The sequence below is a fragment of the Poromitra crassiceps genome (assembly GCF_964638095.1).
Source record: "Poromitra crassiceps genome assembly, chromosome: 25".
NCBI lineage: Eukaryota > Metazoa > Chordata > Actinopteri > Beryciformes > Melamphaidae > Poromitra > Poromitra crassiceps.
Window position 1 is genome coordinate 660001 of NC_139649.1, and position 17500 is coordinate 677500.

At 45.8% G+C, this 17500-nt stretch overlaps 1 protein-coding gene across 1 annotated transcript in view; it reads right to left on the reverse strand.

The window, feature by feature from the left end:
* nfasca (neurofascin homolog (chicken) a) overlaps nt 1-17500 on the reverse strand; it is a gene marked incomplete at both ends in the record, with an annotated part of 70427 nt that overhangs the window by 51313 nt on the left and 1614 nt on the right. Inside the window, 4 exons of the mRNA XM_083660648.1 lie at nt 2236-2358; nt 3292-3488; nt 9559-9664; nt 11439-11456. Of these exons, the coding sequence (XP_083516774.1) occupies nt 2236-2358; nt 3292-3488; nt 9559-9664; nt 11439-11456 (444 nt within the window). The remainder of the gene's footprint in view (nt 1-2235; nt 2359-3291; nt 3489-9558; nt 9665-11438; nt 11457-17500) is intronic.

Below are 17500 nucleotides of genomic sequence, written 5' to 3' on the forward strand. Positions count from 1 at the left end.
AGATCAGATTTGTTTCTCTCCCCAAAAACACACTCATTTTAATTGGACAAGACAGCGCTTGTAAACAGTACGGTAAGTCAATTCAACTTACATTGTCATGTGATAGAATCATCCAGGATCGATCATATAAGTTCGATTTAGACCATGTGTGAATAAATGACAGTGTTTTATGTATCGTCAGAACCACATCCACACACATCCAGTCCAGATCGACGTCTATTCAATTAGCTCCTGCTCGTTAGCGCTGTTAACCCTGCCCATGTGTCATCCTAACACACACTGTAACTGTGCCACCTGATGGGCGCCGTATGGTCGTCAAGACGATGCCTGAGGACCAATCAGCAGCCGGGCCAGCGGTCTTCATCATGCGCTGGCGTGTAACGTGTCTGGACTAACATGTCATGCTGATATGATCTACATGCTGATATGAGCTGGGTGTGACTGTGGCAGGTTCACATAAGGTGAGAGCACCAGATACCAGCATGACCCACTTTTTCATGGGGTTTTATTCACCTTATGTAGCCACGCCCATTTGACCCGGTTGTGTGGCCGTATCAAAACTTCCGGCTAAAAATAAAATAAAATAAAATGGCTGATGGCTGCTCCAATATCATCTAACTCTGAATTAACTAATAATTTAGACAATTGTATGTAACATACCAAATAAAAGCAAACCGCAATGTCTAAGAATGCAACGCCATGTAACTGGCTCGTTAAGTCTCACATTCCAGGGAATTACGTTAACGTCTGCGGGTCTTATAGACGTAAGTGGCTCGAGCGCTCGGAGGAGAGAAAACTATCTGAAGCTTTCTTTGTTGGAGTCCAGGTATGTTTTACAAGAAAGTGCTCGTCATTGTCGTCGATAACGTTATCTGACCTGGCTAACAGTGGATACTTGCTTGCTTGCTGTGTACCGAGCTCAAAGTAGTAGTAGGCTACGTTCTTTATTTTACCCCCTGCACTGTCCGCTCCAAAAACAACTCTCTTATTTTGCGCCGTGACCGCCGGAAGTGTTAAAAGGACCCGGAAGAATTTGGCCCACTGTAAGGTCTGAACATAAGGTGAATATGATTGAATGTTGATCTAAATGTGTCACAGTGTATTTACCTTCAAGATCAATGTGTCACAGTGTATTTACCTTCAAGATCAATGTGTCACAGTGTATTTACCTTCAAGATCAAGATATATCCGTCTTAAAATCCTATTCTTCTTAGTGAACAGATATACCAGTAGGGAGATTCCAATGCTAATCAAATTGTTTCATGAGTTTTGTCTCCTTTTCAGTCTTATTTTGCCTCGTTTCTAGATGTTTCTAGACCATTTCATTTCATTTCCTGGATCTGACTTGACAGATGAAATGTCTTCATGCTTCAAATACAGTACCGTAGTTAGCTGGATAGCCTCAAATACAGCAGTTAGCTATAGCCTCAAATACAGTAGTTAGCTGGATAGCCTCAAATACAGTAGTTAGCTGGATAGCCTCAAATACAGCAGTTAGCTATAGCCTGCTTAAGCCTTGTGATTTTCACTTTTGTAGAGATACATTAGGGGCTGGATACCAGGCTACCACAAACCAGATGAGCAGTTTTCATCAGTTAATGAAGGCAATTTACAGTGTCTCTCTGTAGCTGTAAAATGGCTTCTGGCTGGAGCTGCTCTCTCAGCTCTTTGTTACAGGCCACACAGAGACACACACACACACACACACACACACACACACACACACACACACACACACACACACACACACACACACACACACACACACACACACACACACACACACAGGTTTGGTCTGGCTCAGCAGTAGCAGAAGCCACACCAGGAGAGAGGTGTGGAGAGCTGTGAGACTGAGACGCCTCCCTCAAACTGCTGAGGGAGACAAACGGAGAGAGAGGAGGAAGCCCGCGAGGGACAAAAGACTCAATGAAAGAAATGTTAGAGGTCAGCGGAGAGGACGAGCTGCTTATGAGAAACAGGGAGAGATGGACGCTGTCCCCAACGACCATAACATGTAACAAGGCCTTTAAGAGAAACAACATGTCATGGCAGTTTCTGTTTTGGTATTTTATTCTTTGTTTTTCTCTTCATATGTACCTCAAAAACATCATATTCTGGCATGTAGCATTTGTGTACATATGTGTGTGTGTGTGTGTGTGTGTGTGTGTGTGTGTGTGTGTGTGTGTGTGTGTGTGTGTGTGTGTGTGTGTGTGTGTGTGTATCTATGCTGCTTACAGCTGTTCATCCAGAAGGTGTATGGAGGGGGCAGGCCTGGTGGGGGGTTGCAGGCCAGGGCGAGTGGGGAGCCTTCAGTCACCACCACCGGCTCCAGCACCTCCTTAGGCCACAGAGGAGCCTCTGGAGGAGGAAGAGGACGAGGAGGGGGAGGAGAGAGAGAGTTGAAAATAATGATATATTCTGGTAGACACCAGCTGTTTCCATCCAGATGTCAAGTGAATTTTGAGCAACGTTTTGGAACGTCATAAAAAATAAAAATATGAGTTACAGCATTTTGATCATATGAGATGCAGATAATAATGAACCCAATGCTGCCAGGGCCCTTGTTTTCACATAACCATCTGGGAACCCGCTCGGCAAACCTTTGAAAGAAGCAGGTACTTTTCAAAAAGCTACCTGGCAGGTGATTGGATGAACCATCTGTCTATCATGTCTATCACAGGCTCCCTTCTGGCTGGCGTCACACCTAAGTCCCGCCCACAGCTGCCTCATACAGCGGCACGCTGATTCCAACCAAGAGATTAGAGCGTGCCAACATGGATTTGTTATGTGATCATGATCTCATGATCTCGTGATCTCATGATCTCGCGCGAATCCATCAGGATGAACAAGAATGTATCTTTTCAGAATTGATTCGTACTGGAAACCTTTGTCTTTATTGTCAGCTAATGTTGCTCAGACTAATTGGTCTAATTAAGTAAATCGGACTTATAATAAATAGGACCATCAACAGCAATTTGTGGCCGACATATTTTACAGTCAAACATGGAGAGAACAGTTACACCAGGAATTATTCCACAAATATGTTTCTATCATTATTCATCAGATCATTTATTGACAAAAAAACATTTCTTCCACAAGCAAGAGTGAAAACGTTTCACGATATAATCTGCTTAATGCAGATATTGCTTGTTGATGTGTGTGTGTGTGTGTGTGTGCGTGTGTGTGTGTGTGTGTGTGTGTGTGTGTGTGTGTGTGTGTGTGTGTGTGTGTGTGTGTGTGTGTGTGTGTGTGTGTGTGTGTGTGTGCATGCGTGCGTGCGCGTGTGCTTACTGGAGACCCGGAGCAGGATCTTGTTTGACAGGGCGGTTCCGAAGTCGTTGGAGGTGAAACACTGGTACTCGCCCTCGTAGTCCTCCGGCCGGCCTCCGCTGCGGAAACCGATCTCCAGGGTTCCCGAGCGTTTCCTCATCGACACCCTGGGGTCTTTCACGATGTTGAAAAACTTCCCGTTCCTTCGCCATGAGAACCTGAAGCACAAATGCAAAGAAAGAGTCCAGGGAGTTCGTAAAGAGAGAGCAACTTGTGTGTGAATTGTTGCCTGGTTTCCGGTGAGTAGATACTTTGATGTAGATGCTTCCATCGGTGATTACTAACACGTGTTTTGTGTCTTCTCGACACAGCATGAAGGAACATCATTACTAACATTACTTTTGCAGTCAAGCTTTGATGAAACCCAAAGAGCTTTATTTTAAATTGCAGCGAAGATCCCAAGGTTTCAACAGACAGCAAACATGTCAGGCCGAATTACAGGAAAAATAAAATAAAATAAAACTCGATCGACCGCACCGCATATATGTCTCCACCAACAAGTGAGCATTCGTCATCCGTGTCTGTCCAGAGTGACTTTGACGTTCCGTCAAGGCGTTACTGAGATATCATGTTAACGAACTTGAAAATGGTGTTCGTGAGGTCACAGTGACCTTGACCTTTGACCACCAAAATCGAATCAGTTCATCCTTGAGTCCAAGTGGACGTTTGAGCCAAATTTGACAAAATTGCATGAAGGCGTTCCTGAGATTTCACATTAACGAACATCGGACGGACGGACGGATGGACGTATGGACAACCGGAAACCATAATGCCTCCGGCTCAGCTATTGCCGGCTGAGGCATAATTATTCACAATCATCTTGACCTTCGCCCCCCACCAATGGTGCCTCACTCAATATATTCACCTTATGTTCAGACCTTACAGTGGGCCAAATTCTTCCGGGTCCTGTTAACACTTCCGGCGGTCACGGCGCAAAATAAGAGAGTTGTTTTTATAGCGGACAGTGCAGGGGGTAAAATAAAGAACGTAGCCTACTACTTTGAGCTCGGTACACAGCAAGCAAGCGAGTATCCACTGTTAGCCAGGTCAGACAACGTTATCGTCGACAATGACGAGCACTTTCTTGTAAAACATACCTGGACTCCAACAAAGAAAGCTTCAGATAGTTTTCTCTCCTCCGAGCGCTCGAGCCACTTACGTCTATAAGACCCGCAGACGTTAACGTAATTCCCTGGAATGCGAGACTTAACGAGCCAGTTACATGCGTTGCATTCTTAGACATTGCCATTTGGTTTTATTTGGTATGTTAGATGATATTGGATTTTATTTTTATTTATTTTTAGCCGGAAGTCGTCACACGACCACACAACCGGGTCAAATGGGCGTGGCAACATGAGGTGAATAGCTTCAACCCAACAATGCGGTTAACAGGACCAGGGAAGTGGGAACTTTCTATAATACTCAAGTTACCCAACAACGACCCTGTTAACAGAAGCAGGTTTTTGGTGTCTTTGATTAGGAGAAAATGCACATCCGACCTGAAATTGACGATTGAACGTGGACTCTAATTGTCAGAAGCAGAAAGTATGAATGTTCTCTGCGTGTCACTTGCCGTCAGATATTATCGTACTGACAGGTGATGGTAACACAAACAGCTAATGAGCACACCACACACACCCTCTCTGCGTTAGCTTGTGTTAAAGCTAATGACCACACCACACACACCCTCTCTGCGTTAGCTTGTGTTAAAGCTAATGACCACACCACACACACTTGTGTTAGCTTGTGTTAAAGCTAATGACCACACACACACACCCTCTGCGTTAGCTTGTGTTAAAGCTAATGACCACACACACACACCCTCTGCGTTAGCTTGTGTTAAAGCTAATGACCACACCACACACACCCTCTCTGCGTTAGCTTGTGTTAAAGCTAATGACCACACCACACACACCCTCTGTGTTAGCTTGTGTTAAAGCTAATGACCACACACACACACCCTCTGTGTTAGCTTGTGTTAAAGCTAATGACCACACACACACACCCTCTGTGTTAGCTTGTGTTAAAGCTAATGACCACACACACACACTTGTGTTAGTACTGTAGGCCTACTCCTCATCCCTGCTGTGTTTCCAGGAGGTTCTGTAATGATTGAAGAACAGTGAGCTTGCTGTATTTGGGGGCGAGGGGGCTTTTAGAAAAGACGCTTCCTGTCATGTTCAGGGCGAGTGGCGGTGCTGCTCGCCCTGTTTGGGCTTCCTGTCATGTTCAGGGCGAGTGGCGGTGCTGCTCGGCCTGTTTGGGCTTCCTGTCATGTTCAGGGCGAGTGGTGGTGCTGCTCGCCCTGTTTGGGCTTCCTGTCATGTTCAGGGCGAGTGGTGGTGCTGCTCGCCCTGTTTGGGCTTCCTGTCATGTTCAGGGCGAGTGGTGGTGCTGCTCGCCCTGTTTGGGCTTCCTGTCATGTTCAGGGCGAGTGGCGGTGCTGCTCGCCCTGTTTGGGCTTCCTGTCATGTTCAGGGCGAGTGGTGGTGCTGCTCGCCCTGTTTGGGCTTCCTGTCATGTTCAGGGCGAGTGGCGATGCTGCTCGCCCTGTTTGGGCTGCAGCGGAGCGAAGCAGCGAGCCAGGGCGCCACGGAACAATGGGCCCCTATTGGACTGAAGGCCAGAGTTGTGTGTGTGTGTGTGTGTGTGTGTGTATGTGTGTGTGTGTGTGTGTGTGTGTGTGTATATGTATGTGTGTGCGTGTGTGTATATGTATGTGTGTGTGTGTGTGGTGAGAGACTGATTGGGAGTGAATGAGTGAACGATCCCTTTCGCTGAATGTTTCATGAGCATGAATAGTCAACTGGGTGCATTATTCGAGCACAATGCCTGTCCTGGGAAGGGGAGAATGTGTGTGTGTGTGTGTGTGTGTGTGTGTGTGTGTGTGTGTGTGTGTGTGCATGTCTTATGTAAAGCCAATCTGTCTCCAAATAAACAATGTAATGCTGAATGGGACCACTGTCCTGAGCTGGTCAGACCTCCAGTGATGTAACCACAGGAGACCCAGTGACCATTGTGTGTGTGTGTGTGTGTGTGTGTGTGTGTGTGTGTGTGTGTGTGTGTGTGTGTGTGTGTGTGTGTGTGTGTGTGTGTGTGTGTGTGTGTGTGTGTGTGTGTGTGTGTGTGTGTGTGTGTGTGTGTGTGTGTGTCTCTACAGTAAATAGTGGGTGAATGGGCGGTCAGACTGGGCAGAGCCTGGCTGGTTTCTGTGCCCAGTCAGGTTGGACATAGGACAGGTTGGCTGATGACAGAGGATGAATGGAGGTGGAGGGGAATGGGAGAATGAGGAACAGAGATGCAGAGAATGAAAAAAGAAAGACAAGAGACAAACAGCCCATTTACACCTGCTATTAAAATGTGATCTGTATCCAGATGTGATCCAGATCATAAACCATCCCATCACACCTGCTTTTCCTTCTCCTCAGCAGTGGGTTGCACCAGCTGTGCGTAAGTTGGAACGTAAGCTAGTTTGAACGTAAAGTCTCACTAAGTCCGAGTTTACGCACTACTAAAAATATTTGGGTTGCACCAAGTGAAATAGTTACAACGTAGGCATAAGTTAGCACTTAAAATTTACACCTACATCTTACTAGGTGTAAAGTCCTCCGTAAAATAGCAGTTGGCACGAATTGCATTGGCACCGTGGCGCATCGTTGTTTTGCGTCGGTAACGTGTTCTCCGTGATAAATGATTACACCCTTTGATATTTATGACTCACGATTTTGTTTCCCACAAGCTGCAGCACTGCATACAAATTAAAATAACCGCAACAATTTAGTGAGGCAGGATGGTGGTAAATTAGCCTACAATACTGATGAAGAGCTCACAGATAAATGTTAACAGTATCATGACATGAACCTAAACGAACGTTACTCAATAACGTTCTCATTTGGTTAGTGTTGATGAAATATAGTAATTTGCGGGGGGCAACATGTCCTGTTTTCACTCCACTTACTTAAACAACGGTAAATAAACACCGTTTCCACCGTGCTTTTCACTGATTGGTCACAGATACTGTACACGTCATTTTCTGCGACACTATTTTGGCTAGTGTGAGGTTTAAGGACTACTAGTTAAGATGTATCTTACGTCTCCGTGGTGCAACTCAACAAAGACACAACTTTAGTGTCAAACTAACTAGTTTGAACGTAGCAGTTAGTGTGGACTTTACACCCTAACTTAAGACAGAACTTACGTTCAGCTGGTGCAACAGGCTGCTGATCTCTGTCCTGCAGAGCAAAACCAATGCGCGAGTCATTTTAGGTGGTGGCAGATTACAATTTCCAAAAAGTAATTACATTACAGTTACTAATCCAAGTTACTTCAAGTTGCAACATGACTTTCTCCAGCGCTGGCAGCACACAGCTAACACAGTGTGGAGATACATGTAGGTGGTCTGGCTATGTGACACTACTGTGTTGCCACAACACCATTCGTTTTTGTTCTAGGTAGGTAAATACATCTAAAGTGTGCAGTTTGGCTCTCTGTCGCCTCCTCCTGGAAGGTTCATTATTGTTCCAATAAAGTGGATTCAGTTCTAAAAGGAGCTGGATGAACAGGTTGTACATTTTTCAGAAGGCGGGTAGTGAAAGTAACATAATATAATGAGTAATGTAACTAATTACTTTTGAAACCAAGTAATAAGTAATTGTATTACTTTTTAGATTAGTAATCAGTAATACGCAACTATTTTTTAAACTTTGTTTATTAAGATTTTCTCAAAAGCAAAAACAAAAATACAAGTTCAAGGTCACCATCTACAATATTTGAGATGGCAATACAATTTATACAGTAAGGAAGATCAGTCATAAGTAACTCATTGAGTATTTGCCCAACACTGTGCATTGTGTGTGTAACTAAAAGGTGAGAGAGAGAGAGAGAGAGAGAGAGAGAGAGAGAGAGAGAGAGAGAGAGAGAGAGAGAGAGAGAGAGAGACACACACAGAGACAACAGAGAGAGACAGAGACGGAGAGAGAGATAGAGAGAAACACTAGCTGTGTTTCCATTACCCTCAGAAATGTGCAAAATCTAAGTATCGCAATAAAATGTGGTAATGGAAACACGTACATTTCGAAAAACCTCCCAAATATCGCAAAAAGTTTTTGCGCTCTCATGAGGTGGTTTTTCAGACGTGTCGATATAGCAGTATATCGCAAAAGTGTAATGGAAACACATTTTATGCATTTGCACGTCATGTGACCCATACCAGTGACCAAAATATTACATAGAACATAGAAATACAATAATTATCATTCAATCATCATTCATGATGTCAGGACTGTAGCCTACTGTTGACCAACTTGCGTCTATCCATCCAGCCGCAAGAGGTCAGTTGAACCTAATACGGAAATCATATGGAAACCTATTTATAACTAAGCCTGGTGGATCTGTGTCTGTAACATGGTGTCATTCATTCACCAAATAAAATAAAATAAAACAATTACAAAAACTGTTTTACCGACTCATATATCCATTATTACACGTTTAAATGCTGTTTATGAGGATTAATGGGCGATTTATGTTGTAAAATGTGGGCGCATGGGATTGTGGGTAATATTTTGGTGCGGGTAGCAGCCTAATATTTTGGTCACTGGCACCATCTACTGGATTGGATGTTTTGTCGAGCTGCCTTCGTCTTGTTTAAAATAGTCACGGCAGCATCAGCAGCAACTGAAATCACAGTGCCAACACCAAGGAGGTTACGCAGTAACCCGTCCATCTTCCTTAAAGTGGAGTCTCGCGAGAAGAGATTTTACGAGATTCTACGAGATCTCGCGAGACGGGACTTCAAACTCAACTGCAAGTCGCAATTGTACTTTGTCGAAATTGTATAAATATCGCAATTATTTTGCGAAAAACTGTAATGGAAACACAGCTAGAGAGAGATGGAGAGAGAGAGACAGAGAGACAGAGAGAGGGAGAGAGAGAGACAGAGAGACACAGAGAGAGAGAGAGAGAGAGACACAGAGAGAGAGACAGAGAGACACAGAGAGAGAGAGAGAGAGAGAGATGACTGTGGGATGAGACTTGTATAGGACAAGTGGGAACAAAAGAGAAGAGAGAGAATAAGTGACGTGATGGAGGGATGGAGGGAGTAGCTCAGCGGAGGAGGAGGACAGCATGCAGGAGAGAGAGAATCAGTGAAGGAGTGATGCTCAGAAGAGCTCTGTGTGTGTTTCTGTGTGTGTGTGTGTGTGTGTGCATGACAGTGTGTGTTTTGCTTACGTTGGCACAGGGTTGCCCTTGGCCTCGCACTCGATGATGATGTTATCTCTGGGGTCGACAATGTAGTCCTTCAATGACTGCTTGATTATGGTGGGAGGCTGCTTCACTGTGGAGAGAGAGAGAGAGAGAGAGAGAGAGAGAGAGAGAGAGAGAGAGAGGAGACATAGACAGACAGAGTTAAATGAGTGAGGTTGTGCATTGAGTAAAGGTTAATGCACGACGAGGTGTCCATTATCAGAATGATAACGACGCGGAGGTGTGAACCGTCAGAGGCAAAGTACATTCATTTCTGATAATGGACACCTCGAAGTGCATTAACCCGCTTATACCATGGTCACTTGCCAAAGAAACAAAACAAGACCATTCATTTATATTTTCATGCATTTTGCAATCAAAATCTAGTTTTCATAACCTTGAATATGAGTTGAGAACCGGCGAGACAAAATATTCCTGTCGGCTGCTCAAGATTATCATTGGAGAAAATGGCCGCTTAGTGCCTGCACCTGGCAGGATTTCTAGCTCATAATAAACTAACTAATAATTTGGCCAATTGTATGTAACATACAAAATAAAGCAAACGGCAATGTCACACACACACACGCACACGCACACACACACACACACACACACACACACACACACACACACACACACACACACACAGCCTAACACAGCATAACAAGCCGCCTGCTAGATGAAAGGAAAAGCCCTCGCTGCTCTGAAGCAGATAGACAGAAGAGAGCGAGAAGATGGAGGGAGAGCGAGCTGAAGAGATACGGAGAGAGAGAGAGAGAGAGAGATACAGAGAGAGAGAGAGAGAGAGAGAGAGAGAGAGAGAGAGAGAGAGAGAGAGAGCTGGAGAGATACAGACAGAGAGAGCAAGAGAGAGAGAGGGAGAGAGAGAGAGCGAGAGAGAGAGATACAGAGAGAGAGAGAGAGAGAGAGAGCGAGAGAGAGAGAGCGAGCTGGAAAGATACAGAGAGAGAGAGAGAGAGAGAGAGAGGGCTGCCCATGCCTACTGTACCAACTAATCCCACTGGCAACTGACATATCCTTCATGTTACTATGGCAACCATAAGAGCATTTTACAGCAAAGCCAGGGTGTGAGAGATCATTGGCATGGAAATTATATATATATATATATATATATCATATCATATGCACGTTATCAATACACAGTTTCCAATACCGAGCCATTATTCACATGGAAGTGCCAAAGTTTTTAGCTCAGATACAGCCTTCTTCGGCTGTGTCATTTTGGGTTTCGACTGCTCCACAGCGCCGCCACCGGAAGTATCGGTTCTGGATTGTTTACAATTATTGTGCATTTATTTTCTATTCAAGATGCATTTTGTAGACATTTTGTGACCTCCTGTCTACATTGCACTTCTATTGAATTGAAAATAAATCAAAAATTCAAGATCACAAAGTACATTTATTTGCATTAATTTGATTCCCAATCACGACACACTGGTAAGAATTATTTATATCGAATTAAAAATGCTTGCAATGCAAAATAATGGCATTTTAAACAGGCGATACAAAGATGTGATTAACCGCGATTAGCTATAGTTAATCGCACGATTAATCGCGATTAAGAAAATTAATCGTTTGACAGCCCTAATATATATATATATATATATATATATATATATATATATATATATATATATATATATATATATAGGGTATATTTATTTGTCTCTAGTCTGTCATTCACTAAAGTTCATTAATAATATTGGGAACACACGACATGACTTTTAGGATGATTCTAGCTATCATTTGGTTTTCCAGATGGGAGGGTGTCAGCGCTGGTTTGTGTTGTTGAATCTCATTCATCTCTTTACCTGAGAGACATGATGTTAACATGAAGTACTTACACTCCTGAAGGATCTTTGCTGTTAGTCCAGGGTAAAGCCACAGAGAGACAGAGAGGGATGGACAGATAGCAGTGAGGTTGTTAAGCATATTAGAGATATGACTGATATAGGCTAAACATATATTATGACATTTTGCAGTGAGGTTGTTAAGCATATTAGAGATATGACTGATATAGGCTAAACATATATTATGACATTTTGCAGTGAGGTTGTTAAGCATATTAGAGATATGACTGATATAGGCTAAACATATATTATGACATTTTGCAGTGAGGTTGTTAAGCATTAGAGATATGACTGATATAGGCTAAACATATATTATGACATTTTGCAGTGAGGTTGTTAAGCATATTAGAGATATGACTGGTATAGGCTCAACATATCGTCGCTGTCGGGCAGAAACCTCGTGTCTCCAAAACGGCAACTTTTCAGAAAAGAAAAAAAAAGTTCTTAAAATACTGAACACCACGTAGTCAAAGTTCGCACATGTCTTCTTCATAATAGTCAGTTTCTCGCTGGATGTGTCATTACATTATTCATATCTTACCTGAATTAAGCTCAAATGGTGTTAGAGGATTATCAGTGTGAGTTTGAGGCACTTTCTCCGGGGCGAGCAGCCTCGCGTAGCTGCAACCCTTCTGGAGCACACGGCGTGCGCCGCTGCTCCTCGCCCGCTCCCAGGCCCACTTGGGGGCGCTGTCTCGGGGGAGGACAGCCTCTCACTAACGCTACATGTAGCATTACTCTCATCAGAAACCACTTCCATCTGCATAGTTTAAATGAGTTTGCAGTTTCGGGATCATTCAAAAACATTTGATTGATCTATTTACGTCAGACGAAGCCAGAAACAAACAAAAGAAAGTCAGAAATACACGGCTCATCTGCCCGTGTCTGTTTTCCTGCCTGGGCGGCTTGAGACGGAGGTAGGGGCGGAGCTTTGAGGTTTGAGGGCGAATGGAATTACGAGACTTACTCACACAAGATGGTTTGAATGCTTTTCCACTGGTTACATTTAGTAAAAGCCACAGACAGACATGAAGAGCGACCAATGGCATTGATTTATGACAAAGATTTAGAAAAAACGGACATACGAGGTCCCCGCTAGACAGCGACGATATAGACATAATATAGGCTAAACAGTTATGGTGCTATGTTATAACTTGTACAGTTTATGTTATAGCTTGTAGTGTTAAATATGGGTCTTAAATACTATGGACATAGTACAAAATATCTATATTAGCTCTAAAAATGAGACAAAGTTCTGTCGTCTAAGTGTTCAAGGTAGAAACCAGTGGCTGGAGGACTCACCTGTACGCCGGTACCACGTCAGGGGAGGACGATCGATCGGTTGGAAAGAAAAAGTCAAAGAGAGAAAAACAGGTTTAGCTCATGCATCAACAACTCTATCTAGTGAAGCCTAAACATCTCGATCGCCCCCTGGTGGCTGGCTGCAATATAGGTCATAAATCCAATCCAGCCCCCTCCATGTTAGCGACATCAGCCAAACTAAATAATCAAACTACACAGAATTCAGATTTTTCATTTTTCATTTTTCCCAAAGGTAGTTCTCATCACACTGATCTCTGCAATGATCATAGTGTGCTGAATTCATGTCCAGTCTAAACCCTGTCTGTCTCTCAGTTGATCAGTGTGCTGAATTCATGTCCAGTCTAAACCCTGTCTGTCTCTCAGTTGATCAGTGTGCTGAATTCATGTCCAGTCTAAACCCTGTCTGTCTCTCAGTTAATCATAGTGTGCTGAATTCATTTCCAAGAGGTCATTGGGTTATAGGGGAATTATACAAATGCTTTCTGAAAGGAAGGGGGTTTCTGCTGTGTGTGTGTGTGTGTGTGTGTGTGTGTGTGTGTGTGTGTGTGTGTGTGTGTGTGTGTGCGTGTGTGTGTGTGTGTGTGTGTAATCAGATCAATAGAGCATCCTGGGCCCGGGGTTGAAAGGTCAGGCTTATAAAGAGAGAGGGAGAGAGAGAGAGAGAGAGAGAGGGAGGGAGAGAGAGAGAGATGGCGCCATAGGGGGTCAGGGAGATAGAAAACAGAGCAGCTGACAGCTGATGATTGCGGGTGTGTGTGTGTGTGTGTGTGTGTGTGTGTGTGTGTGTGTGTATGTGTGTGTATGTGTGTGTGTGTGTGTGTGTGTGTGTGTGTGTGTGTGTGTGTGTGTGTGTGTGTGTGTGTGTGTGTGTGTGTGTGTGTGACATAGGAGCCAGGTGCCCTTGGGGCTCTCTCACTATCTAATCATTTTTCAGCCTCCCCTCCCTACCATGAGAGGAGTCTGGAGTCTCCCCTCTCTACCGTGAGAGGAGTCTGGCCAGCCTCTCCTCTCTACCGTGAGAGGAGTCTGGCCAGCCTCCCCTCTCTACCGTGAGAGGAGTCTGGCCAGCCTCCCCTCCCTACCGTGAGAGGAGTCTGGCCAGCCTCTCCTCTCTACCGTGAGAGGAGTCTGGCCAGCCTCCCCTCCCTACCGTGAGAGGAGTCTGGCCAGCCTCCCCTCCCTACCGTGAGAGGAGTCTGGCCAGCCTCCCCTCTCTACCGTGAGAGGAGTCTGGCCAGCCTCCCCTCCCTACCGTGAGAGGAGTCTGGCCAGCCTCCCCTCCCTACCGTGAGAGGAGTCTGGCCAGCCTCTCCTCTCTACCGTGAGAGGAGTCTGGCCAGCCTCCCCTCCCTACCGTGAGAGGAGTCTGGCCAGCCTCCCCTCCCTACCGTGAGAGGAGTCTGGCCAGCCTCCCCTCCCTACCGTGAGAGGAGTCTGGCCAGCCTCCCCTCTCTACCGTGAGAGGAGTCTGGCCAGCCTCCCCTCTCTACCGTGAGAGGAGTCTGGCCAGCCTCCCCTCTCTACCGTGAGAGGAGTCTGGCCAGCCTCCCCTCTCTACCGTGAGAGGAGTCTGGCCAGCCTCCCCTCTCTACCGTGAGAGGAGTCTGGCCAGCCTCCCCTCCCTACCGTGAGAGGAGTCTGGCCAGCCTCCCCTCCCTACCGTGAGAGGAGTCTGGCCAGCCTCCCCTCCCTACCGTGAGAGGAGTCTGGCCAGCCTCCCCTCTCTACCGTGAGAGGAGTCTGGCCAGCCTCCCCTCTCTACCGTGAGAGGAGTCTGGCCAGCCTCCCCTCTCTACCGTGAGAGGAGTCTGGCCAGCCTCCCCTCTCTACTGTGAGAGGAGTCTGGAGTCTCCCCTCTCTACCGTGAGAGGAGTCTGGCCAGCCTCCCCTCCCTACCGTGAGAGGAGTCTGGCCAGCCTCCCCTCTCTACTGTGAGAGGAGTCTGGCCAGACTCCCCTCTCTACCGTGAGAGGAGTCTGGAGTCTCCCCTCTCTACCGTGAGAGGAGTCTGGCCAGACTCCCCTCTCTACCGTGAGAGGAGTCTGGAGTCTCCCCTCTCTACCGTGAGAGGAGTCTGGAGTCTCCCCTCTCTACCGTGAGAGGAGTCTGGCCAGTCTCCCCTCTCTACCGTGAGAGGAGTCTGGCCAGCCTCCCCTCTCTACCATGAGAGGAGTCTGGCCAGCCTCCCCTCTCTACTGTGAGAGGAGTCTGGCCAGCCTCCCCTCTCTACCGTGAGAGGAGTCTGGCCAGCCTCCCCTCCCTACCGTGAGAGGCGGTGCAGGTCTCCATTGTGGGATTGCGATGGGCGGCGCTTAGCGGCAGTGCCCTTGGAAAAACGGTTTCTGCCGTTAGCTTGCTAGCTAGTTAGCGTTGTTGTTTTCACTGAGGCGGCAGGGCACTATTTACAGCGACACATAGGGAGGAGGGAGCGGAAGCTGCTCTGATTGACATGGTCAGAGCCAATGACAGAGCTTGTAATAAGCGGGGAGCGGACATTCGACCGCCACTGAAACAGTCGCTCCAATGGGAGAGCAGCTGTAGAGCAGGGGAGGGTTTATCCCAGTAGCCTGTTTCTGTGCAGCCAGACGACTCTCCCGGAAGGGAGGGGAGTCTGGCCAGCGAGACAGAGACACTCACAGCTGAGGAGAAAGGAGAGTGTGAACAGAGAGAGAGGAAGCCGAAAGAAAAGGCGCGACTTCTCTGTTTTCTTTTGTGTCTTTGTTCCCAATTCCCACAGGAGACTCCAGTCCAGTCAAGACGCTTTCATACTGCTTATAATGGGAAGGATATGGGAATAAAATGACAGTGTGAGGTGGGCGTGTTTGTGTGTATATGGGGGGCGGGGCTTGACACGTATATGTGTGTTGTATTAATATGTGTGTGTGTCAACCTTCTGCTCAAAATCAATGAAGAGCTGTGGGATGAATTGATCAAAATCCAGCATCCCTAAAGGCCGTGTGTCCATATAGCTTCTTTTTCTGACAGTGAACCCATTGATACCTGATGCAGCATTTGTGTGTATATCCATCATTTGCGTGCGTATCCCTTTAAGACCACGAACCGCGTTAACCCGGTTCGTGGTCTTAAAGGGATACGCACACACAAATGCTGCATCAGGTATCAATGGGTTAAACCCTGGAAGTGCACTGGGCAGCGCTGATCCCAGCGCTCAATATGCAATCAAGCAGATTGAAAATAACGTTAGGAAGCTAGCTTGATAGCCAACAGCTAACAAGCTAGCAACACACGTTCTGTGATAAAAAACACAACAGTCACCAGAAATATTAATTGTCTAGCCAATCTGCTCTCCCAATTGAGCCTTTCTGTCTCTGTTGTGATAGTTTCTCCATATGTTTAGTTGCCAGAAAAGAAGCACCCGACACCAGCGTCTTTCTGAAAAGTTAAAATATTTTCAGCTGGAAGCGCTGGGAGCCGGAGCGCTGTGAAAATAGACACTGGGCGCAGCGCACTTTCTCATTGGAAACAACTGAAAAAAGGAGCCTAGGAAAAGAAGCTAGATGGACACACAGCCTAAGCCGACCTTATGATTTATTATCCAGAAATATGGACGAGTTCATTCTCATGCTAATCACATGTTAATGCGATGGCTCCCGCAGCTCAAGATACGCCTCTGCTGCACTGAGATGATTCAAACAGGACTGGTGAAGAGCAGTTGGAAGCCAGTTTTCAGGGTGAAGTTAAGATACAAACACATTTATAGGTCACTGTTAAGAGTACTACACACTGCAATTCATAATTCAGCTGTTTTCCCCCCGGAAATACGTGTCGACCATCTTGCTGGCATCTCAGCACGAGTTCGCCTGAGAATGAGTGCATCTGTTCTCATGTGGATTTAGAAACTGCTGTAAAAGACTATTTATTTGAAATGTATTTACTCAGAACTGGAGAGAAAAGCGCAGAGAAGACACGCTTCCTCTTTGAATGAGGTCTTGCTGAAGGGAAGCAGGTTGATCTTCTCTTGGTGTTTGGTTTCATCTTCAGACAGGCTGGTGGAAGTTGCAGACAGTCAGCGATGTCAGACTCTATAAGCCATCTTGAAACTATGTGGAGCTTTCTCTGAGACGTGATGATGTCAACACACTAAGCACGTCTCTTATGTAAAAAAATACAGCCATCTAACAGGAAGTGTGGCTGCAACAGAAGAACATCCCAGCCCCAAATTAGAGTCAGGTTGGTCACTGCTGGGAAATCTTCTCCACACAGGAAGTGACAAATTGGAAATCAATAGTAGCATCCTCCCAAATGTCTCTTAAACAGCCGCCTAAAACCATCCTGGTCACATGATCTCAGAGTCTGTTTTGCTCTACGTATCATTGGGAGTACTTGCCTTGACAGACAACTCCTTCAGCCAATCAGCATTGTGCCGTCGCCAAATCCAATCCAAGTCCAAGTCTTCTTGTTGAATTGTTGTTATTGAGTCTATTTCTACACTAACTGCACTTAGTGTTTACTCTACTAATGTTAATGTTACCGCCATTATTGTTTTGCCAGCAGCGTCCCTGATTGGCCGGTTATGGTGTCAACTACGAGGCAGGTCCCTGATTGGCCCGTGCACTTTGTAATTTGTGGACATCTCTGGGGGCGAACTGGAGGCCAGACTGCTCCGCAAAATGAAACCGAATGTGAGGTCACGTGATCAGGATGACTTTTAGTGTGGTTGACATATCTTTTCAGGATTTCTGGGTAATGAAGTCCTCCGAATTGACGATGTT